General features: G+C 41.9%; 1 protein-coding gene across 2 annotated transcripts in view; it reads left to right on the plus strand.

Moving 5' to 3' along the window:
- Positions 1 to 17,913, plus strand: part of LOC135524526 (NT-3 growth factor receptor-like) — a 317,036-nt gene that overhangs the window by 192,077 nt on the left and 107,046 nt on the right. For both annotated transcript variants that reach the window (XM_064952127.1, XM_064952128.1), the window contains exons 8-11: positions 163 to 462; positions 4,511 to 4,525; positions 7,754 to 7,809; positions 8,735 to 8,837. In XM_064952127.1, coding sequence (XP_064808199.1) covers positions 163 to 462; positions 4,511 to 4,525; positions 7,754 to 7,809; positions 8,735 to 8,837 — 474 coding nt within the window. The remainder of the gene's footprint in view (positions 1 to 162; positions 463 to 4,510; positions 4,526 to 7,753; positions 7,810 to 8,734; positions 8,838 to 17,913) is intronic.

Consider the following 17,913-nt stretch of genomic DNA (forward strand, 5'->3'; position numbering starts at 1 on the left):
GCGTCAGACATAGTAAAACAAGTGCAGGCTCCTGAACAAGGCTACACGGTGTAACTAAAACATTGAATTTTAATGTGTGGCACATGTCCGGACGCTGACACATTAAAGAACGCATCTCTGTCATTCCTGATGCTCCTCTCCTCCTGTCTGTCCTCCCAACAGTCCCCCCCACCATCCTGAAGCTGGACGAGCCCGAGCGTCGCCATGAAACCTGCATAGAGTTCACAGTGCGTGGTAACCCCCTGCCCACCCTGCGCTGGTTCCACCGGGACAACGAGATCTCCTCCAGTGACTACATCCGCACTGAGATGGATACCTACCAGGACTACCTAGAGGGATGCCTCAACTTCAAGGACCCCACACACCACAACAACGGCAACTACACTCTGGAGGCTAGCAACTTCCTAGGAGTCACCACCAAGACAGTGTATGGACACTTCCTCAACGCCCCGTTTCCAGACGGTAGGTAGATTATACTAGCTAAAGTAGCTATGCTGTATATAATAGTACAGATATACACTGTATAGTAGCTTCGTATCTGTGACCTTTCATTAGTCCAACATTATATTGCATGGATCAGTGGAATCGATGAAGCAGATCTGAAAACTGTTGAGAGTCACTAAGAACCAAGTTTTACTGACTTATTAACAGGGTCATTGATGAATATATGACATTCACTCTCTCTGTTAGACCTCTATTCATGAATGGGATTTATGTACACTGTTTGTCAAAAGTTTTAGAACACCTACTTATTCAAGGTTTTTCATTTATTTAGACTATTGTCTACATTGTAGAATAATAGTAAAGACATCAAAACTATGAATAAACACATATGAAATTATGTAGTAACCAAAAAAGTGATAAAGGAATCAAAATATATTTATATTTGAGATTCTTCAAATGGCCACCATTTGCCTTGATCTTGGCATTCTCTCAACCAGCTTCACGAGGTAATCACCTGAATGCATTTTAATTAACAGGTGTGACTTCTTAAATTAATTTGTGGAATTTCTTTCCTTAATGTTTTTGAGACAATTAGTTGTGTTGTGACAAGGTAGGCTGGTATACAGAAGATAGCCCTATTTGGTAAAAGACCAAGTCCATATTATGGCAATTACAGCTCAAATAAGCAAAGAGAAATGACAGACAATCATTACTGTCAGTCAATCCGGAAAATTTCAAGAAGTCGCAAAAACCATCAAGCGCTATAATAAAACTGGCTCTTATGATGACTGCCACAGGAATAGAACACCCAGAGTTACCTCTCCTGTCGAGGATATGTTCATTAGAGTTACCAGCCTCAGAAATTGCAGCCCAAATAAATGCTTCACAGAGTTCAAGTTACAGACACATCTCAACATCCACTGTTCATGGGATACTGTGGTAAATGGGCCTTCATGGTCGAATTGCTGCAGAGAAACCACTACTAAAGGACACCAATAAGAAGAAGAGACTTGCTTGAGCAAAGAAACACGAGCAATGGACATTAGACCGGTGGATATTTGTCCTTTGGTCTGGACTCCAAATTGGAGATTTTTGGTTCCAATCGCCGTGTCTTTGTGAGATGTGGTGTGGGTGAACGGATGATCTCTGCATGTGTATTTCCCACCGCAAAGCATGGAGGAGGAGGTGTGATGGTGTGGGGGTGCTTTGCTGATGACACTGTCAGTGATATATTTAGAATTCAAGGCACACTTAACCAGCATGGCTACCACAGCATTCCGCAGCGATACTCCATCCCATCTGGTTTGGGCTTAGTGGGAGTATAATTTATAACAATGATCCAACACACCTCCAGCATGTGAAAGGGCTATTTTACCAAGAAGGAGAGTGATGGAGTGCTGCATCAGATGACCTGGCCTCCACAATCACCCGACCTTAACCCAATTGAGATGGTTTGGGATGAGTTGGACCGCAGAGTGAAGGAAAAGCCGCCAACAAGTGCTCAGCATATGTGAGAACTCCTTGAAGACTGTTGGAAAAGCATTTCAGGTTATGCTGGTTGAGAGAATGCCATTGAGTGTGCAAAGCTGTCATCAAGGCAAAGGGTGGCTTTTTGAATAATCTCAAATATAAAATATGTTTTGATTTGTTTACCACTTCTTTGGTTACTACATGATTCTATATGAGTTATTTCATAGTTTTGATGTCTTCACTATCATTCTACAATGTAGATAATAGTAAAAATACAGAAAAACCCTTGAATGAGTAGGTGTTCTAAAACTTTTGACCGGTTGTGTGGAGGTGAAGATACAATATTTTTGGTGATGTTACTTTGTGTTCTTTTTGATTTTAAATGCTTTAGTTGTAGATTTTCAAATTTGAGAACGTAGAGACATTTAAAACAGTACAACATCCCCGGTCCTTCTCCCCCCTGCCCACCTCCCGACCCACCCTGCCATCGCGCCCACCCACCCTGTTAAGGCATCATACCAAGAGAGTACAAAAAACAACAGAAATAAATAATAACAATAATAGTAATACAATGGTAATTACAACAGCAACTGCTGACATTAAAACTGATCTCTATTAGCAGCTCCAACATTTGAACATCTTGGCCATGTTCTGTTATAATCTCTACCCGGCACAGCCAGAAGAGGACTGGCCACCCCTCATAGCTTGGTTCCTCTCTAGGTTTCTTCCTAGGTTCTGGCCTTTCTAGGGAGTTTTTCCTAGCCACCGTGCTTCTACACCTGCATTTCTTGCTGTTTGGGGGTTTAGGCTGGGATTCTGTACAGCACTTTGTGACATCAACAGATGTAAGAAGGGCTTTATAAATAAATTTGATTTGATGATTTGGCTTATAACAGTGCCCCTGAATCCTGGTCCGGTGACCCAAAGTGGCACACCCCCGCCCCAGCATCCAACACACCCGACCCCAATCAAGGGCTGAGGAAAATGTGTTATCAACAAAAAAATACAGATCTTATGCCAGAATTCGAATGCAGATTTGCAATGCTGTGAAAGATGATTGGATGTTAACGGGAAGAAGCAGATTTCTTGGTAAAGGCTAAAGTGATTTCGGGATTGGGACCCAATTTTAAGGGATCTCACGATAATGGGATTCAACACATGGATGCTGAGGTTCATAGGGAGTGGAGAGCACAGTAACGAGACGGGAGATGTTGAAAGGCTTGACTGTAACTCCATGACAACCCAAGTTGGTCAGCTCAAGTGTAGAAACCTAGTAAACACATTTAGATATACACTACATGACCAAAAGTATGTGGACACCTGCTCAAACATCTCATTCCAAAATCATGGGCATTAATATGGAGTTGGTCCCTCCTTTGCTGCTGTAACAGCCTCCACTATTCTAGGAAGGCTTTCCACTAGATGTTGGAACATTGCTGCGGGGGCTTGCTTCCATTCAGCCACAAGAGCATTAGTGAGGTCAGGCACTGATGTTGGGCGATTAGGCCTGGCTCACAGTCGGCATTCCAATTAATTCCAAAGGGGCTCTGTGCTGGCCAGTCAAGTTCTTCCACACCGATCTTAACAAATCATTTCTGTATGGACCTCACTTTGTGCACGGGGGCATTGTCATACTGTAACAGGAAGGGCCATCCCCAAACTGTTGCCACAAAGTTGGAAGCACAGAATCTTTAGAATGTCATTATATGCTGTAGCTTTAGGATGTCCTTTACCTGGAACTAAGGGGTATAGTCCAAACCATGAAAATCAGCCCCAGACCATTATTCTTTCTCCACCAAACTTTACAGCTGGCGCTATGCATTCGGGCAAGTAGCATTCTCCTGGCATCCGCCAAACCCAGATGCATCAGTCGGACTGCCAGATGGTGAAGCATGATTCATCACTCCAGGGAACGCATTTCCACTGCTCCAGAGTACAATTGTGGCGAGCTTTACACCACTCCAGCCAATGCTTGGCATTGCACATGGTGATCTTAGGCTTATGTGCGGCTGCTCTGCCATTTCTTGAAGCTCCTGGCGAACAGTTCTTGTGCTCACTTTTGTTTCAGAGGCAGTTTGGATCTCGATAGTGAGTGTTGCAACTGAGGACAGGCGATTTTTACGCACTATGCGCTTCAAGCCCTCAGCGGTCCCGTTCTGTGAGCTTGTGTGGCCTACCACTGCAGCTGAGTCGTTGTTGCTCCTAGACGTTTCTACATTACAATAACAGCATTTACAGTTAACCATGGCAGCTCTAACAGGGAAGAAATGTGACTAAATGACTTGTTGGATAGGTGGCATCCCATGACGGTGCCACGTTGAAAGTCACTGAGCTCTACAGTAAGGCCATTCTACTGCCAATGTTTGTCTATGGAGATTGCATGGCTGTGTGCTCGGGTTTTATACACCTGTCAGCAATGGCAGTGGCTGACATAGCCGAATCCACAAATTTGAAGGGGTGTCCACATACTTTTGTGTATATATAGTGTATTTGCTGTCGTAAAGTAAAAAATGTTCTTCTTTAAACATACCCTGTACATATACACATTGGTTGAATACATCACTGACAAATCCTTTTCTGTCTTCTTTTCCTACAGATTATGGTGATTATGGTAAGTGATTTTATAAAACAGTCAACAAGAAGTAGTACTATAAGACAAATAGTACCATGATATGCAAGAACCCGGAAGTCTCTAGCTGAATAAAACGTGATTTAAACGATTCTAGGGGGTTATGGTAAATTATTTCTATTTTAAGACCATCAACAATAAATGTAGGTAACTGCCAAAATAAAGGATACACCAAGATACAGTAACTTAATATGGCATTGGGCCATCACGAGCTGCCAGAACACCTTGGCATAGATTCTACAACTGTCTGGAACTCTTTTGGAGGGATGCAATACCATTCTTCCATGAGATAGTCCATCATTTTGGTGCTTTGTTGGTGGTGGTGGAAAACGATGTCTCAGGCAACGTTACAGAATCTTCCATAAGTGTTTAATTGGGTTGAGATCTGGTGACTGAGACGCACACATATATACATTCGTGGCCAAAAGCTTTACCCCAGTCCTCAGCAGTCCAATCCCTGTACCTTTTGCAGAATATCAGTCTGTTCCTGGAGAGAAGTGGCTTCTTTGCTACCCTACTTGACACCAGGCCATCCTCCAAAAGTCTTTGCCTCGCTGTGCGTGCAGATGCACTCACACCTGCCTGCTGCCTTTCCTGAGCAAGCTCTGTACTGGTGATGCCCCGATCCCGCAGCTGAATCAACTTTAGGAGATGGTCCTGGCACTTGCTGGACTTTCTTGGGCGCCCTGAAGCCTTCTTCACAACAATTGAACAGCTTTCCTTGAAGTTCTTGATGATCCGATAAATGGTTGATTTAGGTGCAATCTTACTGGCAGCAATATCCTTGCCTGTGGAGCCCTTTTTGTGCAAAGCAATGATGTCGGCATGTGTTTCCTTGCAGGTAACATAGGTTGACAGAGGAAGAACAATGATTCCAAGCACCATCCTCCTTTTGAAGCTTCCAGTCTGTTATTCGAACTCAATCAGCATGACAGAGTAGTCTCCAGCCTTGTCCTCGTCAACACTCACACCTGTGTTAACAAGAGAATCACTGACATGTCAGCTGGTCCTTTTGTGGCATGGCTGAAATGCAGTGGAAATGTTTTTTTGTGGATTCAGTTTATTTGCATGGCAAAGAGGGACTTTGCAATTAATCTGATCACCCTTCATAACATATGCCAATTGCCATCATACAAACTGAGACAGCAGACTTGCAAATTAATATTTGTGTCATTCTCAAAAATGTTGGCCACAACTGTACACTTTAACCCTCCTTTGAGACCCCTCTTTCAAAGTCACTGAGATCTCTTCTTCTAGCCATGGTAGCCAAAATGATGGGCGACTGGGCATTTTTATACATGACCATAAACATGATGGGATGTTAATTGCTTAATTAACTCAGGACCACACCTGTGTGGAAGCACCTGCTTTCAATAATCTTTGTATCCCTCATTTACTCAAGTGGATCCTATATTTTGGCTGTTACCTGAAGTACAATGACATAAATAGTACAATGATATCTATTTAATAAACATAGTGAAAAATGGTAATGGGAACTTACATTTGATTTAATTTAAATCTTCTGATATTTACTACCCTAATTCCAAACAGTTGTTCCTACCATACACTGCCTACATTTGCTGAGTAGGACTCAAAGTTATAGCGAGACACCTCTCTCGTTGAAGGACCAACAGGCTCTACGAGGGCATTTTCATTTAGTCTTTAATCTGTTCTAATTTAGGAGTTAAATGTAGAGGCACGCACAACCACTGATCTTCATCCCCAGGCCCTCAAATTGACATCATGCCGGAGCTTCATTGGGATATTCCATGCATAATAAATCCTGAATGCGGTGAGAGAGTGACAGATTGTTACTGTCAGGGCTGGAAATGATGTTGGATGAGTGTACTTGGTGGTAGGAAGGCAGGGAGAGGAAGAGGGCAGGCAGAACAGGACAGATGGGTTTGTCAGATACACTCAGCACAGTTCTGTTCTATTCTTTTCCGCTCCCCTACACTCCACCACACCGTGGCCTGTTAGCAGAGAGCATGATGGGAGGGAAACCCAAGGGAATTAGTGTCTCCATAGAAGTGGATACAGATGAGGAGAGACTAGAAAAGGTCTCAGTTTATCAGAAATGGAAGCAGATCTGTGAAGGGCAACAACCCAACTAACACTACACAGTTTGTAAAGCATTGACCATCACATTAGTTAGCTGCATGGATTGTGGGTCTGTGCTGCAATTCTTTCATCTGGTACATACTGTAGCTCAGGGTTGGACATAAAAGTATGTGAAAACGTTTATTCTTGGACATAAAAGACTGTGAAAACACCAGCAAATCAGCACCAAGAGATTTCTTTTTTTTGGGGGGGGGAGGGGGGATTCTGTTTGCACGCATAATACACTGAGTGTACAAAACATTAAAAACACCTTCCTAATATTGAGTTGTACCCCAACCTTTTGCCCTAAGAACAGCCTTAATAAGTTGGGAAGGACTCTACAAGGTGTCAAAAGCGTTCCACAGGGATGCTGTCCAATTTGTAAGTCGCTCTGGATAAGAGCGTCTGCTAAATGACTTAAATGTAAATGTAATGTTGACTCCAATGCTTCCCACAGTTGTATCAAGTTGGCTGAATGTCCTTTGGTTGGTGGACCATTATTGATACACACAGGAAACTGTTGAGTGTGCAAAACCCAGCAGTGTTGCAGTTCTTGACACAAACCGGTGCGCCTGACACATACTATCATACCCTGTTCAATGGCACTTACATCTTTTGTCTTGCCCATTCATGGCACACATGGCACACATGAATGGCACACATGCACAATCCATGTCTCAAGGCTAAAAAATAATTATTTATCCTGTCTCCTCCACTTCATCTACACTGATTGTGACATCATAAGGGTCATAGCTTTCACCTGGATTCACCTGGTCAGTCTGTCATAGAAAAAAGCAGGTGTTCTTAATGTTTTGTACACTCAGTGTATTTGATCGTATTGACATGTAAGCAAAATTTGAAATGGGCTGAATGGCTCATGGCTGAATATAGTTGATGATCTCTGCTGTAGGCCATACCCACCCTTCTCCCCTGCCATCACGGATTACAACTCTGAATGTTCATCTCCATGCTTATTGCTTGTTCAGAATTTTAGAGTAGACTGCATGTTATGTTTCACGATATAATTATACAGAACATACAGTATAACTCAAGGTTGTCAGTCAGTACTTTCATAAATAGGACCAATGTGTTCTTTGTTCTTCTTCACAGGGACTCCTACGCCGACCATCACAGTAACACACAGGCCTGAGGAGGACACGTTTGGGGTGAGTTTGAGAACATGGTGGTGCTGTACTCAGTGGCTGTTTAAAACCTAGTGTAGCTACAGCCTGCATACAGCACATGAACGTCTTCTTTTTCCTGGGAACAACAACAAAAAGGAGGCTTTAGTTTGAGCTATTTTAATCTGTTTATTTTCCTTTGTTTTTTACTCCCTTGCCTTGTAGCTCCCTCCTATCTGCCTTTTCCCTTGTGGCCACTGTGTTTAACAACTTCTTAAGAATGTAATTTCTCTCATCTTTGTGCTGTAATTGGTACAGGTTAGTGTTTTTTTCATCAGGAATCTTGATCTGGAGGAAGCTCTGCAGAGTGGTCACTAGCTGGCACACTGTTAACCATAATGTCTATCCCTGACCTTAAATGAAGACCAAAAAGCACATTTTTGTTTTTATCAAATTTGACAATATAGCCAATTTTGACTTTTGAGCTGGCCTATTTAAGGGGAAATCGCTCAGTTCTGCCTCCAGGACAAGAAGACTCATGACAAACAACATCAGCCTGCATAATTGACTGGATGGAGATGATTTGCTCATTTTAAGGTTTTAATGGGGAAGAGAGCATTGACATGGGAGGAGAGAAGACTTCCACTTAATTCCGTGCATCTCCTCTTTGATTTATCTTTGTATTGTTTTTTTGCCAGTGGAGAATGGCATGTAGAGGCATTGTTAATGTGCAGAGAGTGCCCTAACAGTTTTTTGTTGTTGAAGTAACTTATGTAAACCTCAATAGTCTACTGCACCTTACCATATGGTAAAATGCATTCCCTTTAATTTTCAGTAGTACATTGCACTACTAATCATATTTTCACAAACCCTACATTCAGGCTTTATGCCTGTTGGCTATTCTGTACTTAAGGTAGACATTTTCATTGTGAGATCTACTCTCACTAAACCCTGCCTTGTCCTGCTCCAGGTGTCTATTGCTGTCGGCCTGGCTGGATTTGCCTGTGTCCTTCTTGTTGTCCTGTTTGTTCTCATCAACAAATATGGACGGCGGTCAAAGTTTGGAATGAAAGGTAAGGAAAACTAAGTGCTCTTCTGAAAGGAAGTTAGAATAATTTAGACCTTGTTTTTTTAGATAGCACCTCACCTGTACAAATAGAAATTATACTGGCTTTGTGCTGGACAGGCAGGCGGAGGTGGGGGTGACACTCACCATACTGCAGATTTGATCACTGTGAAGATGAGTTTTCAGGAGTGTCAGTTATGCCAACCAATTCCAAATATGGCACAGTGCAGCCTAAGCGTATATTTTTGAGTCATGTCCAAACACTACTTATCACTGTCTTCTTGTGGCTGATGCAGCTGGTTCCTCTGCATGTCGTGTTGGACTTGGTACTCTCTGTGACGGATGCAGTAGTAGTAAACACCTCTCTCTCAGCTTCATGCCCTGTCCATTCCCCTGGAACAGCCCTGTCTCAGGGATGGCTGTGCTGCTGTTAGAAACTGTATGACTGTGTTTACAGTGTTTCAGGTAACACCTGCCGGCTTTGGCTGATGACTGTGCATTCCCTGTGTAGACATAGCTTAGGAGGATGTGGGCCAGTGGTGTCAGACACATTTTCCCCCGGGGACCGCATTCGGTCTTCAAAGAGGTCCGGAGCGCCGCACCGAAATGTGTTATTTTTCCTCTGCAACAGAAATGTGCAAAAAATTGTCCTCTATTCATAATTTTGGGAATTTCTGATGCTCCCTGACTGTCTTGTTTTCATTTGGGGGATTCTTAGCGAGCTGGACACAGTTAAGAATCTGTATAAATGTCGGTCCAAAATCGTTTCTATACAGTTTCCATTTTTATTTCAGTCACTCTATTGAGGTCGTCCCCCTGTCCTCCCCAATATTTATTTTAATGTATTATATACATTGAACTAAAACATAAACGCAACATGAGACAATTTCAAAGATCTTACTGAGTTACAAGGAAATCCGTAAATTCAGTATGACTTAATCTATGGATTTCACATGACTGGGAATACAGATATGCATCTGTTGGCCACAGATGCCTTCAAAAAAAAGGTAGGGGGTGGATCAGAAAACCAGTCTATCTGTTGTAACCATAATTTGCCTCATGAAGCGTGACACATCTCCTTTGCATAGAGTTGATCAGACTGTTGATTGTGGCCTGTGGCATGTTATCCCACTCTTCTTCAGTGGGAGTGCAAAGTTGCTGGATATTGGTGGGAACTGGAACATGTTTTTGTACACGTCTTTTCAGAGCATCCCAAACATGCTCAATGGGTCTGGTGGGTCAATTGGTCATGTCTGGTGAGTATGCAGGCCATGAAAGAACTGGGACATTTTCAGCTTCCAGGAATTGTGTACAGATCCTTGTGACATGGGGCCGTGATTTATCATGCTGAAACATGAGGTGATGGCGGCAGATGAATGGCATGACAATGGGCCTCAGGATCTCATATCTCTGTGCATTCAAATTGCCATCGATAAAATGCAATTGTGTTCGTTGTCCGTAGCATATGCCTGCCCATACCATAACCCCACCACCTCCATGAGGCACTCTATTCACAACACTGACATCAGCAAACCACTCGCCCACACGACCCCATCTGCCCGGTACAGTTGAAACCGGGATTCATCGGTGAAGAGCACACTTCTCCAGCGTGCCCATGGCCATCAAAGGTGAGCATTTGCCCACTGAAGTCGGTTACGACACCAAACTGCAGACAGGTCTAGACCCTGGTGAGGACAACGACCATGCAGATGAGCTTCCCTGAGATGAACTTCCCTGAGATGGTTTCCGACAGTTTTGCTCACCTGTATTTGGGGAGTTTCTCCCATTCTTCCCTGCAGATCCTCTCATGCTCTGTCAGGTTGGATGGGGAGCGTCGATGCACAGCTATTTTCAGGTCTTTCAAGAGATCGGCTTCAAGGACATTCAGAGACCTGTCCTGAAGCCACTCCTGCATTGTCTTGGCTGTGTTCTTAGGGTCGTTGTCCTGTTGGAATGTGAACCTTCATCTGAGGTCCTGAGCGCTCTAGAGCAGGTTTTCTTCAAGGATCTCTCTGTACTTTGCTCCGTTCATCTTTCCTTCAATTCTGACTGGTTTCCCAGTCCCTGACTCTGGAAAACACCTCCAGGCTTCACCGTAGGGATGGTGCAAGGTTTCCTCCAGACGTCATGCTTAGCATTCAGGCCAAAGAGCTCAATCTTGATTTCATCAGACCAGAGAATCTTGTATGTCATGGTCCTGGAGTCGTTTAGGTGCCTTTTTCCAAGCTGGCTGTCCTGTGGCTCTTACTGAGGAGTGGCTTCCGTCTGATTGATTGAGGCCACTGTGTTCTTAGGGACCTTCAATGTTGCAGAAATATTTTGGTACCCTTCCCTAGATCTATGCCTTGACACAATTCCTTCGACCTCATGGCTTTGTTCTTGCTCTGAAATGCACTGTCAACTGTGAGACCTTATATAGATAGGTGTGTGCTTTTCCAAATCATGTCCAATCAATTGAATTTACCACAGGTGGACTTCAATAAAGTTGTAGAATCATCTCACGGATTAGCAATGGAAACAGCATGCACCTGAGCTCAATTTCGAGTCTCATAGCAAAGGGTCTGAAAACTTATGTAAATAAGGTATTTCCGTTTTTTCTTCTCTAAAAACCTGTTTTCGCTTTGTCATTATTTGGTATTGTGAGTTTAAACAAATGCATTTTAGAATAAGGCTGTATTGTAACAAAATGTGGGAAAAGGCAAGGGGTCTGAAAAATGTCTTAATGCACTTCAGAAAGTATTCACACCCCTTGACTTTTTCCACATGGTGTTCTGTTACAGCCTGGATTTGAATGACTACCTCATCTCTGTACCCCACACATACAATTATCTGTAAGGTCCCTCAGTCTAGCAATTTCAACCACAAAGACCAGCGAGGTTTTCCAATGCCTCTCAAAGAAGGACATCTATTAGTAGATGGGTAAAAAAAACATAAAAAGCAGACAATGAATGTCCGTTTGATCATGATGAAGTTATTAATTATTTGGATGTGACTGAAAAGATACAGGCGTCTTTCCTAATACAGTTGCTGGAGAGGAAGGAAACTGCTCAGGGATTTAACCATGAGGCCAATATTGACTTTCAACCAGTTACAGAGTTAAATGGCTGTGATAAGAGAGAACTGATGATGGATCAACAACATTGTAGTTATTCCACAGTACTAACCTAATTGACAGAGTGAAAAGGAGAAAGCTTATAGAGTTTACAAATATTCCAAAACATCCTGTTTGCAACAAGGCACTAAGGTAATACTACAAAAAAATGTGGCAAAGCAATTAACTTTTTGTCCTGAATACAAACTGTTTTTTTACAGCAAATCCAATTCAACACATTACTGAGTACCACTCTCCATATGTTCAGGCATAATGTAATGGGTATCCTTGTAATCGTTAAGGACTGTGGAGTCTTTCAGGATAAAAAAATTAATGAATAGGAGCTAAACACAGGCAAAATTCTAGAGGAAAACCTGGCTGAGTCTACTTTTCACTCAACATGGAAATGAATTCACCTTTCAGCATGACAATAACCTAAAACACAAGGCCACATCTACACTGGAGTTGCTTACCAAGAAGACAGTGAATGACCCTGAGTGGCTGAGTTACAGTTTTGACTTAAATCTACTTGACAATCTATGGCAAGACCTGAAAATGGTTGTCTAGCAATGATCAACAACCAATTTCACATGGCTGGAATAACATCTACACATCTAAATTGAAAATGTTGCTTTAATAAATAAATAAATAATAAATACATTCTGCCAGAAAAAGTAGTCAGAACAAAATTCTCGTTGTTAGACTGGTTGCTACAGTATGCAACAACCACAGGCTAGATAGCAAGCTTACATTAAATGTATGAAAAAAAACAAGCATTAGCACCACACACAGAGTGACTAACACATGCTGATTATTTATTCATGTTTATCTGAATGTTGCCATTTATTGTGCACAAGCGATTTTTTTCTCTCCATGTTATCGTTTGTTGTTGGCTTGCCCATGTTATCGTTTGTTGTTGGCTTGCCCATGTTGTCGTTTGTTGTTGGCTTGCCCATGTTGTCGTTTGTTGTTGGCTTGCCCATGTTATCGTTTGTTGTTGGCTTGCCCATGTTGTCGTTTGTTGTTGGCTTGCCCATGTTGTCGTTTCTTGTTGGCTTGCCCATGTTGTCGTTTGTTGTTGGCTTACCCATGTTGTCGTTTGTTGTTGGCTTGCCCATGTTGTCATTTGTTGTTGGCTTGCCCATGTTGTCGTTTGTTGTTGGCTTGCCCATGTTGTCATTTGTTGTTGGCTTGCCCATGTTGTTGTTTGTTGTTGGCTTGCCCATGTTGTCGTTTGTTGGCTACACGCTGTTGGAAATGGATGCCGTTCATTTAACTGGGGGAGCTGCTGCTGCATTGTCAGAGAGAATGGTGCTCCACCGATTCCAGATTTGGCCTCCAGAAGAGAGGTTTCGAATCTGTCCTCTGACAGATAGTATTTATCGAACCTCTATTTCTCGTGCCTCTGTCATCCGACAGTTTCTGGATCATGGTGGTTCGAAGGCAGTGGTTTGTGTAAATCTGCAACGGGCTGGCTATTTTGCAGATCTTTGGCAGAGTTTTTGTGTGGGTGTTCACTCCCATTGGCGCTCTTGTGTACCTGAAACATCAGACACAAACGTTAGCTAATAGTTAGACCTACATACAGTTGTAGTCGAAAGTTTACATACACTTTGGCTGGAGTCATTAAAACTTGTTTTTCAACCACTCCACAAATGTCTTGTAAACAAACTATAGTTTTGGCAAGTCGGTTTGGTCATCTACTTTGTGCATGACACAAGTATTTTTCCACAAATTGTTTACAGACAGATAATTTCACTTATAATTCACTGTATCACAATTCCAGTGGGTCAGAAGTTTACATGCACTAAGTTGACTGTGACTTTAAACAGCTTGGAAAATTCTAGAAAACGATGTCATGGCTTTAGAACCTTCTGATAGGCTAATTGACATCATTTGAGTCAATTGGAGGTGTACCTGTGGATGTATTTCAAGGCCTACCTTCAAACTTAGTTCCTCTTTGCTTGACATCATGGTAAAATCAAAAGAAATCATCCAAGGCCTCAGAAAACAAATTGTAGACCTCCACAAGTCTGGTTCATCCTTGGGAGCAATTTCCAAAATGCCTGAAGGAACCACATTCATCTGTACAAAGAATAGTATTTAAGTATAAACACTGTGGGATCACGCAGCCATCATACTGCTCAGGAAGGAGACACGTTGTGTCTCCTAGAGATGAATGTATTTTGGTGCAAGACGTGCAAATCGATCCCAGAACAACAGCAAAGGACCTTGTGAAGATGCTGTAGGCAACATGTACAAAAGTATCTATATCCACAGTAAAACAAATATCGACATATATCGACATAACCTGAAAAGCCACTCAGCAAGGAAGAAGCCACTGCTTCAAAACCGCCATAAATACCAGACTACGGTTTGCAACTGCACATGGAGACAAGGATCGTACTTTTTGGAGAAATGTCCTCTGGTCTGATGAAACAAAAATGGAACTGTTTGGCCATGATGACCAACGTTATATTTGGAGGAAAAAGGGGGAGGCTTGCAAGCCAAAGACCACCATCCCAACCGTGAAACACGGGGGTGGCAGCATCATGTTGTGGGGGTGCTTTGCTGCAGTAGGAACTGGTGCACTTCACAAAATAGGTGGCATCATGAGGAGGAAAACGATGTGGAGAAATTGAAGCAACATCTCAAGACATCAGTCGGGAAGTTAAAGCTTGGTCGCAAATGTGCCTTCCAAATGGACAATGACCCCTAGCATACTTCCAAAGTTGTGGCGCTACCCATCCCTGTCGCGGGATCATTTTCGTCAGCAACCTCTGAATAGCATAGCGCCACAGTCCAATAATATTACTAAAAAATATTCATATTCATGAACTCACAAGTGCAATATTGCAAAACACAGTTTAGCCATTTGTTAATCCACCTGTCGTCTCAGATTTTGAAATGATGCTTTACAGCAAAAGCAATCCAAGCGTTTGTGTAAGTTTATCGATAGCATAGCATTATGTACACTTAGCTTGGTCACAAAAATCAGAAAAGCAATCAAATTAACCGTTTTCCTTTGATCTTCAGATGTTTTCACTCACGAGACTCCGAGTTACACAACAAATGTTCCTTTTGTTCCATAAAGATTATTTTTATACCCAAAATACGTCCGTTTGTTTGTCACGTTATGTTCAGAAATCCACAGGGAAGAGCGGTCACGACAACGCAGACGGAAATTCCAAATAGTCTCCATAATGTCCACAGAAACATGTCAAACATTTTTTGTAAACATTCCTCAGGTTGTTTTTAAAATATATATTTGATAATATATCAACCGAGTGTGTAGCTTTTTCAATAACACCGGGTGGAACAATGGCCGCTTTACTCTGTAGCGCAAAACTCACTCTGAGAGCCCCCACCGATCCACTTAAGCAATGTGATCTTTCACGCTCATTCTTCAAAATAAAAGCCTGAAACTATGTCTAAAAGCTGTTTACACCTTAGGGAAGCCATAGAAAAAGGAATCTGGTTGATATCCCTTTAAATGGAGGATAGGCATGCATAGGAACAGAAGGGTTTCAAAATAAGAGGTACTTCCTGATTGGATTTTCCTCAAGTTTTCGCCTGCAATATCGGTTCTGTTATACTCACAGACAATATTTTTACAGTTTTGGAAACTTTAGAGTGTTTTCTATCCTAATCTGACAATTATATGCATATTCTAGTTTCTGGGGCTGAGACATAGGCAGTTTCAAATGGGTAAGTTTTTTAGCCAAACGAAAATACTGCCCCCTACACGCAAAAGGTTAAGGACAACACAGTCAAGTTATTGGAGTGGACATCACAAAGCCCTGACCTCAACCTATAGAAAATGTGTGGGCAGAACTGAAAAAGCATGTGTGCGCAACGAGGCCTACAAACCTGACTCAGTTACACCAGCTCTGTCAGGGGGAATGGGCCAAAATTCACCCAACTTATTCTGGGAAGCTTGTGGAAGGCTAGCGAAAACGATTGACCCAAGGTAAACAATTTAAAGGCAATGCTACCAAATACTAATTGAGTGTATGTAAACTTCTGACCCACTGGGAATGTGATGAAAGAAATAAAATCTGAAATAAATCATTCTCTCTACTATTATGCTGCCATTTCACATTCTTAAAATAAAGTGATGATCCTAACTAACCTAAAACAGGGAATTTTTACAAGGATTAAATGTCAGGAATTGTGAAAATGATTTTAATTATATTTGGCTAAGGTGTATGTAAACTTCCGACTGTAGATACCAGTTATATTGTCAGGGTACATTAGAATGATTTAGCTAGCTAACAGTTACATACCATACCTAGCCGTTCAGCTTTATCACGGCCCCTCTTCCCTCAATTTTTTAATTATGCCTTGTTGTTCGTTTTGAATTTTGCGTCCTTCTGTATACTCCATGCCAAACTGACAGGGAAGGTCGTTGATTTGTCGGTTCAAACCAGCTCTGAGTCCAGTGTAGCTGCTAATCCCATATTCTTTGGCATTCATGTTTCTCACTGAACCATACAATCCCGTAGAATGATGTTCAACTATTTTGTTCTATTCCCAAACTCACAATGCATCTCTTTTTCTGCACACCAGTCAGTGAATCGGGTAAGTGCCCACTTTATTTGTTTCACAATGTTCTTTTCGTTTCGGTTTCTCTCAAGTTAATCTAAACGTTTATTTTGTACATGGGCATGTTAAACTATTGTTGATGTAGCCATTTTATTGAGGTGAAAAGTCATAGTCATGGTATACGGTCTCACATTAACACGGCTAAATGCTGTTTTAGCCAATCAGTATCCAGGATCCGGTTTATATATTTGTGTGTGTGTGTGTTTTTTAATGTATTTCTTTATAAAAAAAAATTTACCACCCACGAGCCAGATTGGACCCCCGGCTCAGGGCAGTATGTTTGACACCCCTGATTTAGACAATCTCTCTGTCTCTCTTTTTCTGCTTTATTGTTAGATGGAGGATAGGTTTCACAAGGGCGCTTTAAAAACACTTACTACAGATGACATTTGTGTGCAATAATGTACCAATTATGGAATTGCTACCACAAACACACACACATCAAAAGGATGTTCAAGGGATTGCTTCTTACTGTCTGGAGGCCTGTAGCATTGTCATTTGTCTCTCATCATCAAGTGGAACTCTAATTTACAATGAGTATACCAAACATTAGGAACACCTGCCTAATATTGAGCTCAGAACAACCTCAATTTGTCGAGGCATGGATCCTACAAGGTGTCGAGTGTGTTCAGCAGGGATGCTGACCCATGTTGACTCCAGTGCTTCCCACAGTTGTATCAAGTTGGCTGGATGTCCTTTTGAGTTTTGGACCAGTCTTGATACATATGGGAATCTGTTGAGCGTGAAAAACCCAGCAGCGTTGCATTTCTTGACACAAACCGGTGTACCTGGAACCTACTACCATACCCCATTCAAAGGCACGTAACCTCTTGATACTCCCCATCCCGGATCCGGGATCGTGAATAAAGCCTCAGGCTCATTAGCATAACGCAACGTTAACGATTTCTGAAAATTGCAAATAAAATGAAAATAATGCGCCTGCTCTCAAGCTTAGCCTTTTCTTAACAACACTGTCATCTCAGATTTTCAAAATATGCTTTTGAACCATAGCAAATCACTAATTTGTGTAAGAGTATGCTAAGCTAGCTTAGCATTTTGAGTAGCATTTAGCACGCAACATTTTCACAAAAACCAGATAACCAAATAAATAAAATCATTTACCTTTGAAGAGCTTTAGATTTTTTCAATGAGGAGACTCTCAGTTACATAGCAAATGTTCAGTTTTTCCTGAAAGAATCTTTGTGTAGGAGAAATCGCTCCGTTTTGTACATCACATTTGGCTACCGAAACGAACCGAAAATTCAGTCACCAAAACGTCAAACTTTTTCCGAATTAACTCCATAATATCGACCGAAACATGGCAAACGTTGTTTAGAATCAATCCTCAAGGTGTTTTTTCACATATCTCTTCATTGATATGCAGTTC

The sequence above is a fragment of the Oncorhynchus masou genome, chromosome 31, assembly GCF_036934945.1.
Source record: "Oncorhynchus masou masou isolate Uvic2021 chromosome 31, UVic_Omas_1.1, whole genome shotgun sequence".
Lineage (NCBI taxonomy): Eukaryota > Metazoa > Chordata > Actinopteri > Salmoniformes > Salmonidae > Oncorhynchus > Oncorhynchus masou.